At 46.2% G+C, this 15,429-nt stretch overlaps 3 protein-coding genes across 4 annotated transcripts in view; 1 reads left to right on the top strand and 2 right to left on the bottom strand.

Annotated features, from left to right (window-relative positions):
* The window catches only part of ANXA9 (annexin A9), a 288,305-nt gene extending 274,884 nt beyond the window's left edge, over positions 1–13,421 (bottom strand). The window contains exon 1 of the mRNA XM_085639696.1: positions 13,323–13,421. The gene's annotated coding sequence lies outside the window, so the exon portion shown is untranslated. The remainder of the gene's footprint in view (positions 1–13,322) is intronic.
* The window catches only part of CERS2 (ceramide synthase 2), a 148,349-nt gene that overhangs the window by 65,219 nt on the left and 67,701 nt on the right, over positions 1–15,429 (top strand). The gene's annotated exons all lie outside the window — the stretch shown is intronic.
* On the bottom strand, positions 6,656–9,560 carry ERO1A (endoplasmic reticulum oxidoreductase 1 alpha). The gene has a single exon (XM_085639695.1). It carries the CDS (start codon positions 9,473–9,475, stop codon positions 7,955–7,957), a length of 1,521 nt encoding a protein of 506 aa, XP_085495821.1. The 5' UTR covers positions 9,476–9,560; the 3' UTR covers positions 6,656–7,954.

Consider the following 15,429-nt stretch of genomic DNA (forward strand, 5'->3'; position numbering starts at 1 on the left):
CCTATCTGTATCTTTTCCTCATTTCTTGTCTGGGTGAAAGTCTGAAGAGGAAAACAAAATCCCTGTCCCCAGATAAACGGCAGTGCTTCAGGACTGCAGGTGTGATCCTCGACTCATCTGGCAACCGTCGAGCCAGGTGCTGTTGGGCAGAGTCCATTTATCCAAAGCAGAGGCCTTCATACAGAGGGGGCGGGGTCTCCAGTCAAAAGCAGCATCATGCTTTGTTGTAAGTGATAAAAAATGAGCAGCACTTTATGATGGGCCATCACAAAAAAACTTTGGCATTTACATCCTCACTGGGAGTATGTGTAAAAGGGGTAACAGAACTTAACTGCAATGTTTAAATATGTTCAGGTATGTTTAACATTGCCAATTTAACAGAATAATTATAAAGGGGGCAATTATTATGTTTTTTTCCCATGGGGACATAGCCTTAAGAAGTTTGAAGACCACTGATCTAAAGAAAGTCCTGCCAATGTAATTCATGGTCAACCACCCCCCTCCCTAGCCCACCCCTGCGGAGCGGGCCTTTCCTCTGTAGCAGTTCTTGCAAAGAACAGCACTAACTTGGCTGCTTACAGTAGGGATGAGCGTTAACCCCTTCTATGCTCATGACGGAACGATTCCGTCATGAGCATCGGTTGAGCTGTGCTCATGACGGAACCGTTCCGTCATGGCCCCGCCCGCGCTCGAACCCTTCAGCACCGCGGGGGAATCCGCGCAGCGCTGAAGGGGTTAAGAGCACCCTCGGTCACTGCTGGTTCACAAAAATAATCACAGGAGGTTCAGACAATGTTGCAACTATCACAAAAGACAAACGCAAGCTCACAAAGAGACTGTAGGATTGTTTTGGGGTTTCAATGAAAAAAATAGAAAGTTTAGGAGGATAAAACATCCCAGTAGAGTAGCATTCACCAACTATGTTTTAATCCTGTATAAATTAGGTAAACATTTAGTAAAATTGTCAATTCTGTTCCTTTCTTAATACAAGTTAAATTTTTCCAGACCCTTCACACATACAGAAAGACACAAACAGGTGCTGGGGCATAGGCACACCCCCCGCCCCCCTCCCCCACCCCAATAATGAAGCATGCCACCTACCGTCGAGGAGGGGCTGGGTTCCATTGTAAAAAAAAAAAAACCCACTATAAATCCCAATATGGGTACATTTACCATCAAAACTCTAAAAGAGATACACAAGCACCTCCAGGAGTTAAATAAACAAACCCCTCTTTACAATTTGTCTTCAGTCCTACTGACATAGGCACTTTAAACTCTCCACATCACGTGTCTAGATAACCAACATTAGACATATTCTGATTGCATTATATTTTTCATTGTTTTTAGTCAGTGATGTGTTTACTGTTCAGTGTTTTCTTTTTAGTATTTGAGTTCTATGCGCATGAGTGGGTGAATGAGCGCATTACCTGTCCTGAAGTGCTCTTGTTGATGAACACCATTGTTTTCCAGATTTTTAAAGAGTGCGGTGTGTGAGCGTAGTATGGGTTAACAAAAGGCGTGACAGTTCTGTGAGGCTGGGGTGTGTGGAGGCTGGGGTATGTTGGGGTGGCAAGCCTCGGCTAACCATCTGTCTTTGATGCGGTGTAAAGTCTGTGAAGTTTTCCAAGGGAGATCGATAAAGTTAGCCCCATTGATGTGTCTAGGAATACCCATTCCAGTTTTACAAAATGTCAACATCTGCTATCACAAGCGTTACATAAACTTGCACTAGAACTTTATAGTTGGTTCTACCGATTTAACCTGTAGTTGCCAAAAAAGCATCTATATAAAAATCCTGAAGCACATCAAAGAATATGCTGTAAAAAGCATATGCTAACTGACCCGTGCATATTTTTATGCTCTGAAGTATTGGAGCGTATAAATCAAGTCGTAAGAGTTTTAGATCGAACAATTAGGGTTTTTCCCCAAATGCCTTCTCCATGTTTTACATGTATCATGGCACCTTAAATATTTAGTAATTGCTACACCTTAAAGGAAGAAATTCACCATTCTAAGAAGTAAATAAAAAGAAGTTCAAATGATTGTTTTTTTTGGGGGGTTTACGTGCTGATGCCTAGATTTTCTAAGCGCCAGCCCTATGACCTATGTTATGCTATTAGAAGGGCTCGCCCGAGTCAATTCACCAACTTCTGTACTCTTCAGACCACTTAGTAAAGTGTTTCAGAGCAGTCTTTTGATGTTCCAGTCAACTGGACCGTAATGCAGGGTAACATTATACTATGTAGAAATCTTAGTGTGAAATGCAGGCCTTTCAGTGGGTCAGATTCTGTGGGCTGAAGCATCAGCTACTGAGTTTCCAACCAACAAAAGGAAAAACAGTAATAAAAATAATGAACCCAATCAGTCAAATCCAATATTGTAAACCGTACACTACAGTGTTTCTTTACAGCGTTGTGGAAAAGTCAAGAGTGATCAGGGATTTGAGTACTGGTGTCTGGACAGGAGATAGCGCTGGTGTTTCTGAACCCAATCAAGGCACGAAGATTTTCTCTTTTGCAAAAAAAGATGTAATGGGGGAATTTCAGAGACTGGAGACTGGAGTTCATATCTTGGGGGGGGGAGAGAAGAATCAAGCCTAGTTGAAATTCCCAATGGGCGGCGCACTCATTACACCACAAGGTTTCACTGACTAATTCAAACCTCTCCAGCTCATGTAGGACAACTGCAACCCAGCCGAAGTTCAGTTCTTGCCAATGTTTTCTTTGGCATGGTGCACAGAGTTCCCTTAATGTACACGTGATGTACAAGGTACTGGCTGCGGGGAGGGGCGGAATCAATAGTTGTTAATGTATATGTGGTTGGTCATAACGTCTAGTTCTGGCCACAACTTTGCTGCCTATTTCAAAAGACCAAGTAAAAGAGATAGACGTACGTGTTACCTTTATAGATTTGCTTGGAGATATTATGAAGCAAGGCGTTGCAGGTCAGACCAGTCTAAAAAAGTTAATTGTGCAGAAAGAAACAAGGCAAACTGATGTCAGATGACCATTGCTAGGCAACAGTGAGCAACATAGGTGGATGGGCAGGGTGGGGTTGCACTCACAGAAGTCTCCATAGAGCATAGAGATGACGCTGGTGTCCGGAAAAGGGTTATTTGATATGGATATGCAGTTGTTCACATCTACAAAAGTGCAAAGAAAAAATTACAACAAAGCCCACTATCTCATGCAGCAGGCACACTATGTACCCCCCTAAACACCTCAATTTTACCCTTGTACATTAAAATTCTCCCATGACCCACTAACCACATGATGGGTTAAGACAATAGTTATTGGGGACTGGAGTCACTTTGTACAAGCAAAGCCAGATGGCACTTCAAGGGTACAGGTAAAAAGGTCTGTGAGCTAGAAACTTATTGCCATAACCACCAGTTACCACATAGATCAGGATGAGGGGACCGAAGCTGCCCAAAAAAAAAAAAATTAAGGCTGCGGTGGGGTACACCCCCCCCCCCCCCGAGCCAGGCTATGCTGACAACCAGTGCAGTAGAATCCTCCAGCGGGAGGTTCTTGTTGCAGATTGTAACATTTATTGGTAGGGATGCACAGCGTTTCCATCCACGTAGAAGTTTTTAGTTGAAACGGTCTATAATCGCTCTTAACTGCGTTGCTGATTTAGAGACCCTACAAAAGGGAGAGGAGTCAGTAGAACGCCACTTGACGTGACCAGCTGAGGAAAGGACTTTCGTGCCACCTTACCCAACAACCCTGCCACAATCAAACTAACTTAAGGTAGCCTGCCATTAAGCCTGGCTAGTCCTTGTACATGGTAACTGCTCATTCACTTTCATATGTACTTAGCTTTTTCCAGGCGCACTCCAGTCACGTAAAGGTAACTATCCTCGCTTTAATTCTTCCTCTTAAACAACACCAATGTTCCCATGCTAAATCTGGTGAGCCCTGATTTTAATATAACACCCTCCTCTTTCGCCACCAGGATTTTTCCCACAATCTGGGGACTCCGAAAAGCGATCCCTATCCTGTTTCCGAGGACTCTATATCTGATGGATATGAGGTTTCTTATTTGAAGAGCATCAGGAAAAAAAAAGCCTGGCTGTGAAGGACACCTCTGTAGTGGATGTAAAGGCGTACAGGTTCGGGAATGGACTGCCAGGATGGCTATTCTTTTCTGTCCCCTAAGTTTGCTGGCTGAGAATCAAGCATAATGAGTATTGCCACCTTGGAGGCTCAGCCAAGTTCATATTGCCCCTCAGCTTTCGGGTTACCTTTTCTATACTGCTTTGCCTTGACCTGCTACATCCCATCCTTTCATATTGCAACTATCTTCATTTGTTACGACACGGTTGTTCCCTGTCCCACAAAAGTATAAACGGGCTGAATGCAAAAAACCATGGCTGCTGGCTGCCAACTCACCCATGAGTTTAGTATATCAAAAAACCCAAGAGAAAAACCTGGGAGATCCCTCTATCCAAGGCCAGGGGAACAGGGGATCTCCCGCAATCAGGAAACGTGAAAACTTAAAGGCTTGGAATTACACATCTCTACTACAAACTCAAACGGGAGGAAAAAACCAGGCTGGCAGAAACTGGAACATAGAGTGCATTTGTACAATTCTTCTTGTGCCTGGCATATCCAGTGTGCCATCACTCATTTTTCTAAGACACGAGCAATGCCTGGACCAATCCGTTCTATGTATTGGGAACAGAACCAGGGTGTCATAATGGTCTTAGCCTAAAATATGGCAACACAACTACTTTTACATGCATCTCCATAGATTGTTTGAAGGCACTAATCCTATAGCTCGTAAAGGTATGACAAATACAAAACAGATGACTGTAGTTAGGAGGGAAGGAAGGCTGCCAGACCGAATCACCACTGCAAAATACAGAGCAGATAGCCTACGGAATATATAGTACAGTTGTGGTCAGGGAGTTGCTAGCGCCCCCTAATCTCCTTGCCTAGAAGCACAACTTTGCACTATAGAGTCTCCATTCAAACTACATCATTCACGCTCCTGTTCATACAACTCTCACCATTGAGTCTCCAGCATGAACCCACAATTATAGCCCCACATCTCATCTATACTCCAGTAGCAGGAAGGCGTCAAGTAAATGGCAAACGCCGCATAATATAAAACTACATATCTGGATAGAATTTAACTTGAGGGAAAAAAAAACAAATCGGAGGATGATACACTCTTGTATGGAGCTGGAGGGGTTGGATGAATCAGGCAAATTAATATGGTAGAGGAGAACTGGGAATGAGAGGGCAGAGGTGTGTTGTTACATGGGATCTGAGAGATCTGTACTGTAGCTAGAGTCTTAAATGATGTGATCACGGAAGCATTCTGCTGCAAGGGACGTTCCAAATATATGCATGGACTATGTCCTGGCAGAGATCTGTCTGGGACAAGGCGAGGTGATTTGGGAAGGCTTGCTCTTTGCATGGACAAGGGCTTTCCAGAAAAGGGGTTAAATGTAAGCAAGAGTACCTAAAGGCTGGGAGAAATGTAGGACGGAGGCTAACGTAGATAGCCAACTGAGACCTCTGCAGGGCAAAACTGACGGTAACAATTCTAGGAAGGTAAAAGCAGGGAAACTACAGACAAATTAATATAAATTACGTTTTTTCTGCTCCTTGTCAGTGATATCTCCAAGACTAAAAAGATCTTACTTAATCACTCAGAATTCAGGGAGACAGTCTGCAGCTCCTACGAAGAAGTTGCCCAGGGCGGTTCTCTATGCCAAAGGTGCAAGCCTTGGAGTCTAACTGGCATGAAAAATAGGATAATGATATAACCAACAAAGACAGAGGGGTACATTGTAAGGTACACATGAACTGTGCTCAGGGTAAAGCTGGACTGGAAGAAGTGTTAGACAAGACTGATACGCAGAAGTAAGACAGGAATATGCAGTCAGAATAGGAACAAAGAATACAAGAAAAGGAATTGGCATATACAAGTTGGGTCTGGATGTGTGCAGTTGAAACTAGGAACAATGCAAACAAAAACAAGGAGGTAGGCAAACAAGAGACCGGCAACAGACCCAAATAACTTTTGAGCAGGCAAGGCAATTAACTAATGAGGACAGAAACATGGAATCCAACAACTATGAAAAACAGAAACAAAATGCAAGCCCGAGATATAGTAGCAGGATCAAACTGAGCGCAGGCTCAGCAGCAGCCCGCACTCTGGGCTTTAAACTAAAATAGATGCAGGCTCAGGGGAGGAGCACAGGTGGAGGGAGAGGGCGAGGTGCCAGAAATCGAGCAGGTGCACGACTCTGGGAACCTCCAATGAAGGGGAGGCCGAACTGGGAAACAAGGCGACCAGGGAAACCAGCAGACACCAGGCAAGGCACAGGAAAGCCAGGTATGGGTCGGAACCAAGAGAGGGCAAAGGCAAGAATGCAGATGTTAAAAAGTCATAAAGGTCGTAGGATCCAAGAATTGATTATTCCCCCCCCCCCCCCTCCCCCAACCAGAACATGATCGAGGCAGGTTTTGGAGACAAAGGTCTCTAAGGTCCATGAAGCAGTAGGGTGGTGGGGTGCAAACCTGAACCAGAATATGGAGTGGCTCACAAGTGTACGGTGTAGAAGTGTTTAAACCCCCCCAATCTATTTAATCCTCTAAAAGGTCCCTCCAAAACACCGGAAAATAAATACTAAAACATATTACTTTATCAAGTAACTCATTTTATTGTATTGGCCTTTTGCCTTAACACAGGAATGTGAAAAAAGTGTAGGAAAGTTCAAAATTCTGCACAAAACCAGGCTGATGTAAGGTGGTGAGTTATGCAGTGCAACACTCCACAAGGAAATGCTTTCAGGTGCTCAGTCTGCAGTATTTAACAACAAATATATTAATGATCAACAGAGGCAGCAGAATACAGATAACTTCCAGTGGGCGCAGGAACCTCAGTCCAACATTTGTGAAGGTACTGTTAAACAGAGTGCATTGCCTTTTACATTTGACCAATTGAAAAGCAAACCTAAATCTACTTGATGTTTATTTTTGTCTCCTGCTTTGAGATGCTGTCCAATTCACCATTTCCTCTATTAGAAATAAATATTATTGGGGAATAAAAAATGCGCATCCTTTAATCTGAAAAGTGAAGCTTTAGGCTGCATCTGTCTATCTACAGGTTGCATAACATCTTACAAAGTACGCATCAGAGCTTTAAAGTGGGTATCGGCAAGGAAAGCGGGTCGAAGAGAACTTAAAAAAAAAAAAATTCAGATTTTGCTGCAGCAAATGAACTGACAGTTTTACAAGGAGCTGAAAACCTAAATTCACCATTTACATATTCCCAACATTTTCAGTTGAGTAAAATTGACCCCTTACTTTAACCGGAAACTAAAAACTGCTGCTGAATCGCTAGAATAAAAATATTTAATCATTCATATAGTCGGAACAAGGACAAAGCACTAATCAATATATAACCACCCCCTGCCTTCTTTCTCCAGTGGACAATGAAAAGGCCTCAATAAGTTAACTGTATTGCGACTAGGCCGTTCGCTGACATAAATAATGAGTGTTGGGCAACGTAGATATCCATGAAACTAGTCTTGTCCACTAAATGTGTCTTCCCAACTACCCCAAAAACCATGGGGATGCAATATAAATATATATTTTACCCGTATGACATCATTTGTTATAATCGCGTGTCCTACTTAACCACAAAATATTACCACATGGAATAGTACATACAGTATAGTTAATCATTTACAGTAGAAAGAAATACATTTAAAAAAAAAAAATCATTCAAGAAAGCTAGATTCTTCCACTGCTAGGCATTTGCCATGACAGTTTGCAAATGCCAACACTGCCCAGTCAGAAGCCTTCATGGTGCTCTAAATGGTGTCCTCTTCACAGGTGCAGATTTTCAAATTCAAGGAAGGCCCATTTGTCATTGTTTGTGACCTGTCCATCTGTAAACATTAATGGTGAATCCCACATGTCTATGAAAGGGATCACAGTTCATCATGCAGAATTTTACGGAAACGCTCCAGCTCGTAAACGCTGGTTGCGATACGTCCAAATGCGTTGAAGAAGGCCACAATTTCCTGACGGCTGAGCTGGAAGCCGTAAGATGGACCGCTTTCTGGCAAATTTTCTATCTGTTTCTCAGAAAAAAGAATCTTGAGGGCAGTTCCCAGACCTTGGGTCTGTAGTTTGCCCCAAAGGCGGCATTTGATGCAGCCTACACAATCCATGATCCGCGAGATGTTCCGGAAGCGCAGCCGGAATTCTTCCTTTAGCTTTGCGGCCTCTTTCTTACTCCCAGCGAAGAGTGAGTTCTCATCAAAATGGAGAGGGAAGGCACGTGCAGCCTGCAGAACTTCGACCAGTAAGTCCTTAGTCTCAGTGTCAATAGTGATATTGCCTGTGAATAGGCTAGTACCAGGGCGCTCAAAGTATGGCAAGACCTTGGACGCTGCCCGCAACTCAATGAGATAGATGAAGTAGAGATTCTTGAGTCTGCGTGGCCCTTCACCCTTGGTTAGGACAGGGTCAAACCTCAGCTGGAATTCCGTCACATTTGGCCCCCATATGGGTGCAGCCCATGTGTCATGCATGAGGTATCTAGCACTGAGATGCACATTGATACTAGCATGCAGTCCTGATATGAGTTTGTAGAACGCCCTCTTCTCCAGGCAGAGACCTTCAAGCCATCTGTAGAAGGTCTCCCCATCATCGGCAGACCCATGACTGGAGACCATGGGGTTGAAAGGCCGTTTGATGGCTTGCGGTTTGAAGCAGTTCTCTTCATAGATGCTATTCCAGATCTTCCAGGCATCCGGACCCTTATACCCGGTGTAGCGCTCAGGGTTGAGGAGAAGGTCCACGTACTCGGCATCGGGGCAGGTTTCGTCGTCCACCTCGCAGAAGCTATCAGAGTTGTCATCATGTCGAGCCCATTGCAGCATGGCCTGCTGGGTCTCTGCGCTCAGAGATTCATCCACGGCCCCCAGCCGCTCTGCTTGCTCGCACTCTGCCCCAGCTACCCCGTCGTTGGCCCCCAAAGGCCCTGCTCCCTCACCTTCGCCAGGGCTGGAGCTGCCCTGCCTCCCGTCTCCTTGACACCCGGGGCTGCTACACGCCCGCTTCCCATTAGTCCTCTCGGAGTACTGGAGCCCCGGCGGCACGTCTCCTCGCTCGCAGGGCAGCACGGCGCAGTCCCTCAGCCCGCAGTGGCTCTCCTGGTGCCAGAACGGGCAGGGCTTCTTCAGGTTGGCTTTATAGTAACGGAAGTAGTCGCGCTCCAGCAGCCGGCGCAGCTTGGGGAAGAGCTGGCCGTTGTTGAAGCTGTCGATGGTCTCGACGTCGCAGGTGCAGTCGTCCAGGAAGCCCGTCACCTGGCAGAAGCACCTGTGAGACGCAGAGCCGGGGGCCCCCTTCTCCGGGGAGGCCCCATCGAGCGCGAGGAGGCAGAGCAGCAGGAACGGGCAACCCCTCAGCCCCATGGTCGCTAGGAAGCTCGCGCGACGCATCTCCTGACGCCGCTCGCCTTGCACAGCGCGAGCACTGTACCCGGAAGCGGCGGCAGCGCGCGTCTATGAAGCGGCCGGAGAGTGACGTGTCTCTGAGCCTGGGACGCTCTTCCGTCAGCCGCAGCGCACGCGGCCGCGCCCCCCTCCGCTCCGAGAGCCCGCCCCTTCCATCCAGCGGCAGCATGAAGGGCGGGCCGCATCAGGGGACGTGCCGCTCCGAGCACGCTGCGGTCGTGCAGCGGTGCACACTGCCCCGTCGACACGCACCTCTGGGCACAGTCATAGAGTGAGCAACCACTTCCTCATGAGCTGCCTGCAAGTGAACTCGTTAACAGTAATTCACAGGTTGCCCCTTACATCCTTCTTCACGTACACTGTAGTGAGGGCCTTTGAAATGGAAGGAGCCAGCCAGAGGTGTTAAGGGCCCATGGCTGGGGCAAGGTCACCTAAACTTTCACTATTTGTCCACTTCCCGAAAAGTCTCACTGCCAGCCAAGGCTAAAATACAAGTCCAATCAGTTCCCAGTTGTTCAAATATTCAAGTACTGAATACCTAAAGGCATTTTGTATCGGACTGTGGCGCGCCTCTGTAGCAAACCGTTACAATGGGATATTGAGTAGCCACCCGTCTACTTCCATTTCGAGCACTGATTGTAAAATTTCTGCCTCACTTATCCATAGCTGCCAAGTTTTCATATTGCTATATGTGACATTTTCATAATTTCAGTGAAACTATGAGTGACATTTCAACGACTTATGAGTGACACTATCTCGGTCACCACTGACCAGTCACCCGACCGTCAAGGCACCTATGAGTGACATTCGCTTCTCGTGTGACCCCTTCAATGACACCTTAACACGAGCAATGGATTAAGAAAATGGTAGAAAAAGAAAATCTTGTTTCAATAAGTGCAGTACCTCGATTAAATAAACCACTCGCAACTGACATGGGGTACTTTGTGATTTGTGAGGTTGTCCTGTGCCCTTTCATACCATACCTTCCTCTAATATTTTTTAGTAGCCTTAAGTAAAATGCAGCTGGTAATCTATACGGTAATCTATACCAAAGAACAATTTTCTTATCTCAGTGTCGGCCTGCATATATCCGTTGATCTGTAAGATAGAAAAACATTTTGCTGTAAAAAAATGTTACACTAGTTGGGTATTTCAATGTGCTGCAATTGATACGCATTAACCAAATTAATGACTTCAGTTTTTCGATCTCTGAAGAACTTGGCTACCACCAGCCAGTGTGCTGAACATTTATCACCGGTCGCTGCTAAATTGTTGCTGGTGTCTGGCTGCATCCTCACGCTGGGCTGTCTCTCAGGTACGGTGCAGCCAGCCTTCTTCTTTCTGGGATGAGGCCTGGCAGAAGCTTCAACTGGAGTTGTTTACAGTGCTGGTCATGGTCACGCTTAAACATTTGTATGCTCTGCCGACCGAAAAAGACCCAGGATCAGGAGAATGGACAAACACTGTACCCCCGTTCCTGAAACAACATGTTATCAGAGGGCAAGAGCTGAGAAGCCGACTTTCTGAGAACAATCTCTTGCAATATGTGGCCAGTCTGGTGTGGGGGCTTAGGAGGGCATGGGTCCAGCCAGCTGCAAACCAACACCCTGACCCTCCCGATAACACTGTAAGGGGTTGGACAGCACAGGAAGTGCCACTTGACTTGTCTGCTGATGGCGGGTGCTGCAAAGAACAACAAAGCTGCTGCCCACCATTGTGTCTACCTGGGGCCAATCTGTGAAGTGCGTTACGCTGCTGGCCACCAATAGGGTGGTGCCTTTGCATGAAAATTGCTGGCAAGGTGACGCTCCATGGATCACCCACGCCCAGAGTAGACTTGGAGGCAGGCGGGGTGGGGCATGGCTGATTGATCAGTAAAGCCCTGGCCGCCCTATGTTTCAGTTATCGTAAACACTCAGTATGGTTTATGATTATTTCAGCTCCGACATAGTGCTAACATTCGACAGGCAGAGGCGCAGTGGCATGTGCATATCTGCAAGACCATTTTAGCATGCTGGCTGGTGCTGCCTCGTTAGCACCGCTTCTCATCGCAGTGTTGTCCCGGGGCGCTATAATACGTGACTAATGCATTTTAGCACGGTGTTGCAGGCACCAGCACTGAAATGTATTAGTCTAGCCCCTGATGCATGGTACTTGGCAGGGCTGCTTATATTTCACTTTTGTACCTATAGTGAAAAAGCAACAAGTGGCCCTATGATGTATCTGACGGCTTCAGTCTGAGTCAAACTTTTCAATCACTACCTCTTTGCCTGCTCGTTATGTGTCATTGTAAATATGGAAGAAAAAACTGCAGGCACCTAATTTAAGGGGCTACTTAATAATGAGGATGGGTTTATGTATTGGACCCCTGTGCTCAATTCAGGGCCAACCTTTCCTCATCTTTCTCTCTATATAGTTTAGGAGCGCGTACATTCGTGGTGTGCACTTTAAACCCTGGGGCCTGCACTCCTCACTCATTAGGACAAGATTTCCACTTCTAAGATTGAGACCCTGAGTCAAGGCGAGGACACATAACTGTGTCTGGTGACTATTTAACTGCTATGTAGCGCCCTAATATTGCACCTTGCTGCTGTAGTTCACCAGGCAATTGCTGAACAGGTGAGAAATGTGGTCCAAATGCTGGAGTGTCTCTCACTTGATGAGAGCCAGGCCTCACATAAGCTGTGGGCTGTTCCTTGTCCGCGTTGACATGGGAGTGATGCTGTTTCTCAATTGTCCTTCCTTTAACGCTAAGACAGGTTGAAAGATGCCTAAATATGCAATTTTGTGCACTGTGTGGAAAACTGGCCTTTGTCTGCATTGAAACGAGCATACGCAAAAAACAAATTGTGTCTGTTTCCAGGTGCAGTACTATCAATGGTGCAGCAGGTGCCTTGGCACCGGGGCCCAGAGCTCTTAAAGGCCGTATGTATGCGAACGTGTGAATGTTTTTTCTTTTTATTGTTCCGGATTGCAATTGTAGACCTATGTTCCTTTATTGCATTAGAGCTCAAGGTGCCATTGTGATGCCACAGCTAGGCTCTGAAAGTGTGGTGTGCGGGTTGTGTGGTCTACCCTCCCCAAAAAGATGTAATGGTTACCACAGCTTCCCCACTTTTACTTCCTCGTCCTGTAACGGCTGGGCTCTGCAGTGGTTTTTACAATTCAGTTACAAGTTTGTAACAAAACCTCGCCCATCACAACCCACACCATAATTACGACATAATGCAGAACAATGCCAAACACACAAGTAACTCCCACCAATATGCCTTGCATAATTCGAACGCATCCTGCCAAACATTAATCCAACACTCCCTGCCGGCACCAAGTGACACTTTTCACACCTTCATCACCATGCAGTGCCAAATAACGCACTTCGCCGCATAGCTCGCGCACTTTGGACTCTGTGCCAGTCTGACACATTCCCACAGTCTGGTTTTCTTGCTACCTTGCTCTTTGAATGTGAATCTTAAAAGCTGCACGCAGCCGCTTGTTGCGGTTTCACTCTTTTATATGCGACTGACTCTGTCCTTGAATAAAAGTTTGGCCCTTTTCATTGAGTCTCGCTTCCCCAAAACAGGCATTCCTCGGAGCATCACACCCTCTACCACCCTTTTCGAATCTCAAAGGCCGCTTAGATTTTTATTTCTATTAAATGTCAAACCGAAACTTACAATTGTTTTTAAAGTGAAAGTGCTTCATTTGATCCACAACCTCGAAGTAAATGAATATTGGGTGTGAGCTTTATTAGCTGTGGGTTTTATATGGTGCCTCTGATATCCTACGATATACCAGAAGCCCTTCTTCCATCCGACCCCCCCCCCCCTCTCACCTATCAGCCTGAATCCATCTCCCATGCCGCCGTATCTGGTAGCAGCTGTGCCGCCGCCTCCCCTGGGCAGTGCGGGGGCGGCTTTGTTAATTATTATGCGCCTCCTCCCCTAGCAACCTGCCGCCTCTTGTGTAATGTGACCTCGGGGGACTTCCGGCCGACCTTCCCGTCAGCCCTTTCCACCGGATGAAAACCGTTATCCTCAATCGCAGCCACGGCCACAACTCCCCTCCCCCTTAACCATCCAGCATAGAGATGTATAACCGGGGACGGAAAGAGGAACTCGTACCCAACAGTCCCAACAGTCCCCCCAGCCGAGCCGAGGCTCACGTTTCAAGAACGTTCGAGGCTACCTGCAACTTATTCTCAAACACAAAGCATAGACATAAAATGTGTTGGTGAGAGAGAGGCTCAAACTTCACTTTCTTTGGCCCTTCTATTTTCCGGAAATATGCCCTCCCACCCCCCGGCCTATCCTGGTTCCCTGCCAGAGGTGGGCCTGATGGGCCCTTAGCCCGGCTCTATTATCAGTGCCTGGCAGCCTTGTACCTTATCACAGCAGCTGTTGAATGCGTCAAGAGGTAACAGGGGGGGGCAAGCATTGGCAAAGCCAATAGAGCTCGCCTTTGTGACCTGTTGGCTTTGCCAATGGTTTTAGCCAAGCAACACCGCATCCCCAATGGTGGATGAAGCAAAACAGGGCAACGATGGGGGAGCAATACAGGGGTGTGGAAACATTGCGCTGGCAAGGAGAAAGCACACAGGCGAGAATATTTGGCTTGGAGTGGTGGAGAAGCTTACGGGTGAGGGACTGGAACACTGTGCACAACGGAGGTTGGGTGAAGCGTATGTGGGAGACCGCTAGAAAGCACATGCACTCTCATAGGCTGCTTCAACAAAAATAAAAAAGTAGCACTTGAAAAAGCGATCAGTGGAAGGACACAACAATGAGTCCCTGCTCAAGGGGAGGGACTAAAAAAGAAGAGGAAGGAAAGGACACACACTTTAACGATTGAGATCAGAATGACCAAGAGCCCACCCATTGCTTACCATTGGTTGGCTTAAAAACGAAGCTACCAATGTCTCACGTTGTCAGCGAATGTACGGTCTTGGGCAAGACCAAAAAACAGACATTGCACCTTGTAATGAACATTTATTTGTCTGTGCCTTCATTGCAAAGCAGTATTTGAGGCAATACAGGCACCAATATTTGCTTTAAATGATTAGATTCAACTTTCTGTATGAAGGTATATATTTGTATCTATATATATGCATATGTCAAGATAAATACATATGCCACCAGTTATATCCGTGACCCAGTGTGCGCCCCTCCCTAAAAATGTATTTTCGAGATGCCACTGTACCCAACCTAATGCAAACCGGTGTGACGATTTGCCTGCAGATAAAGACCCTCTGGCCACGTCGGTTTGCTCATTCGCTGCCCCACCCCCCAACCAGAACAATCCTTTCATAATCATGTTATCAACAGATGACCCGAAAAGTGCCCCCTCCCAACTATAATCACCAGCTGGGTGCGCCACTCAAAGGAGGTTAACCCATCAATTAGCAAGCTTTGGGAACTCTAGTCGTTACTGATTTTGTTTCCTGGATAGATGTTAGCTGGCTTGAATATGATACTGTATTTCATTTGTCTGTCACTTATTACCGCCCACAAGGCGTTGAAGCGCATTATTTACGAGTATCAGGCTACTCTGGAACCCAAGGTTTCTGGTCCATTCAGTGGTTTTTGGTTAGTGGGTTTAGTCTTTAGTTCTCATGACAAAAACCACTCCATGCTTGCTTTAGCTTGTTTGTGGTTTCATCAGAGGGGATTGGATGTGCACATCATGTTGGGGGGGGGGGGGGGGGGGGTTAATGCAAAGAAGGAAAAGAAAATAACTAGTATCAAAGTGATTTTCCACATATAGTGAAGTTTGCCCCTCTGGTGCCAATACATTACCTGTGCTCTATATTGGCGAAGCTTGCTGAATCCTTATCACTACACAAAACAAGCATTGTCAAAGACAATAGGTCTGGCAATAGCAAGCCTGACTTTATTTCTTTTTATATTTAAATTGTAAAGTAAATAAAGAAAATACTGCTATCT

The sequence above is a fragment of the Triturus cristatus genome, chromosome 12, assembly GCF_964204655.1.
Source record: "Triturus cristatus chromosome 12, aTriCri1.1, whole genome shotgun sequence".
NCBI lineage: Eukaryota > Metazoa > Chordata > Amphibia > Caudata > Salamandridae > Triturus > Triturus cristatus.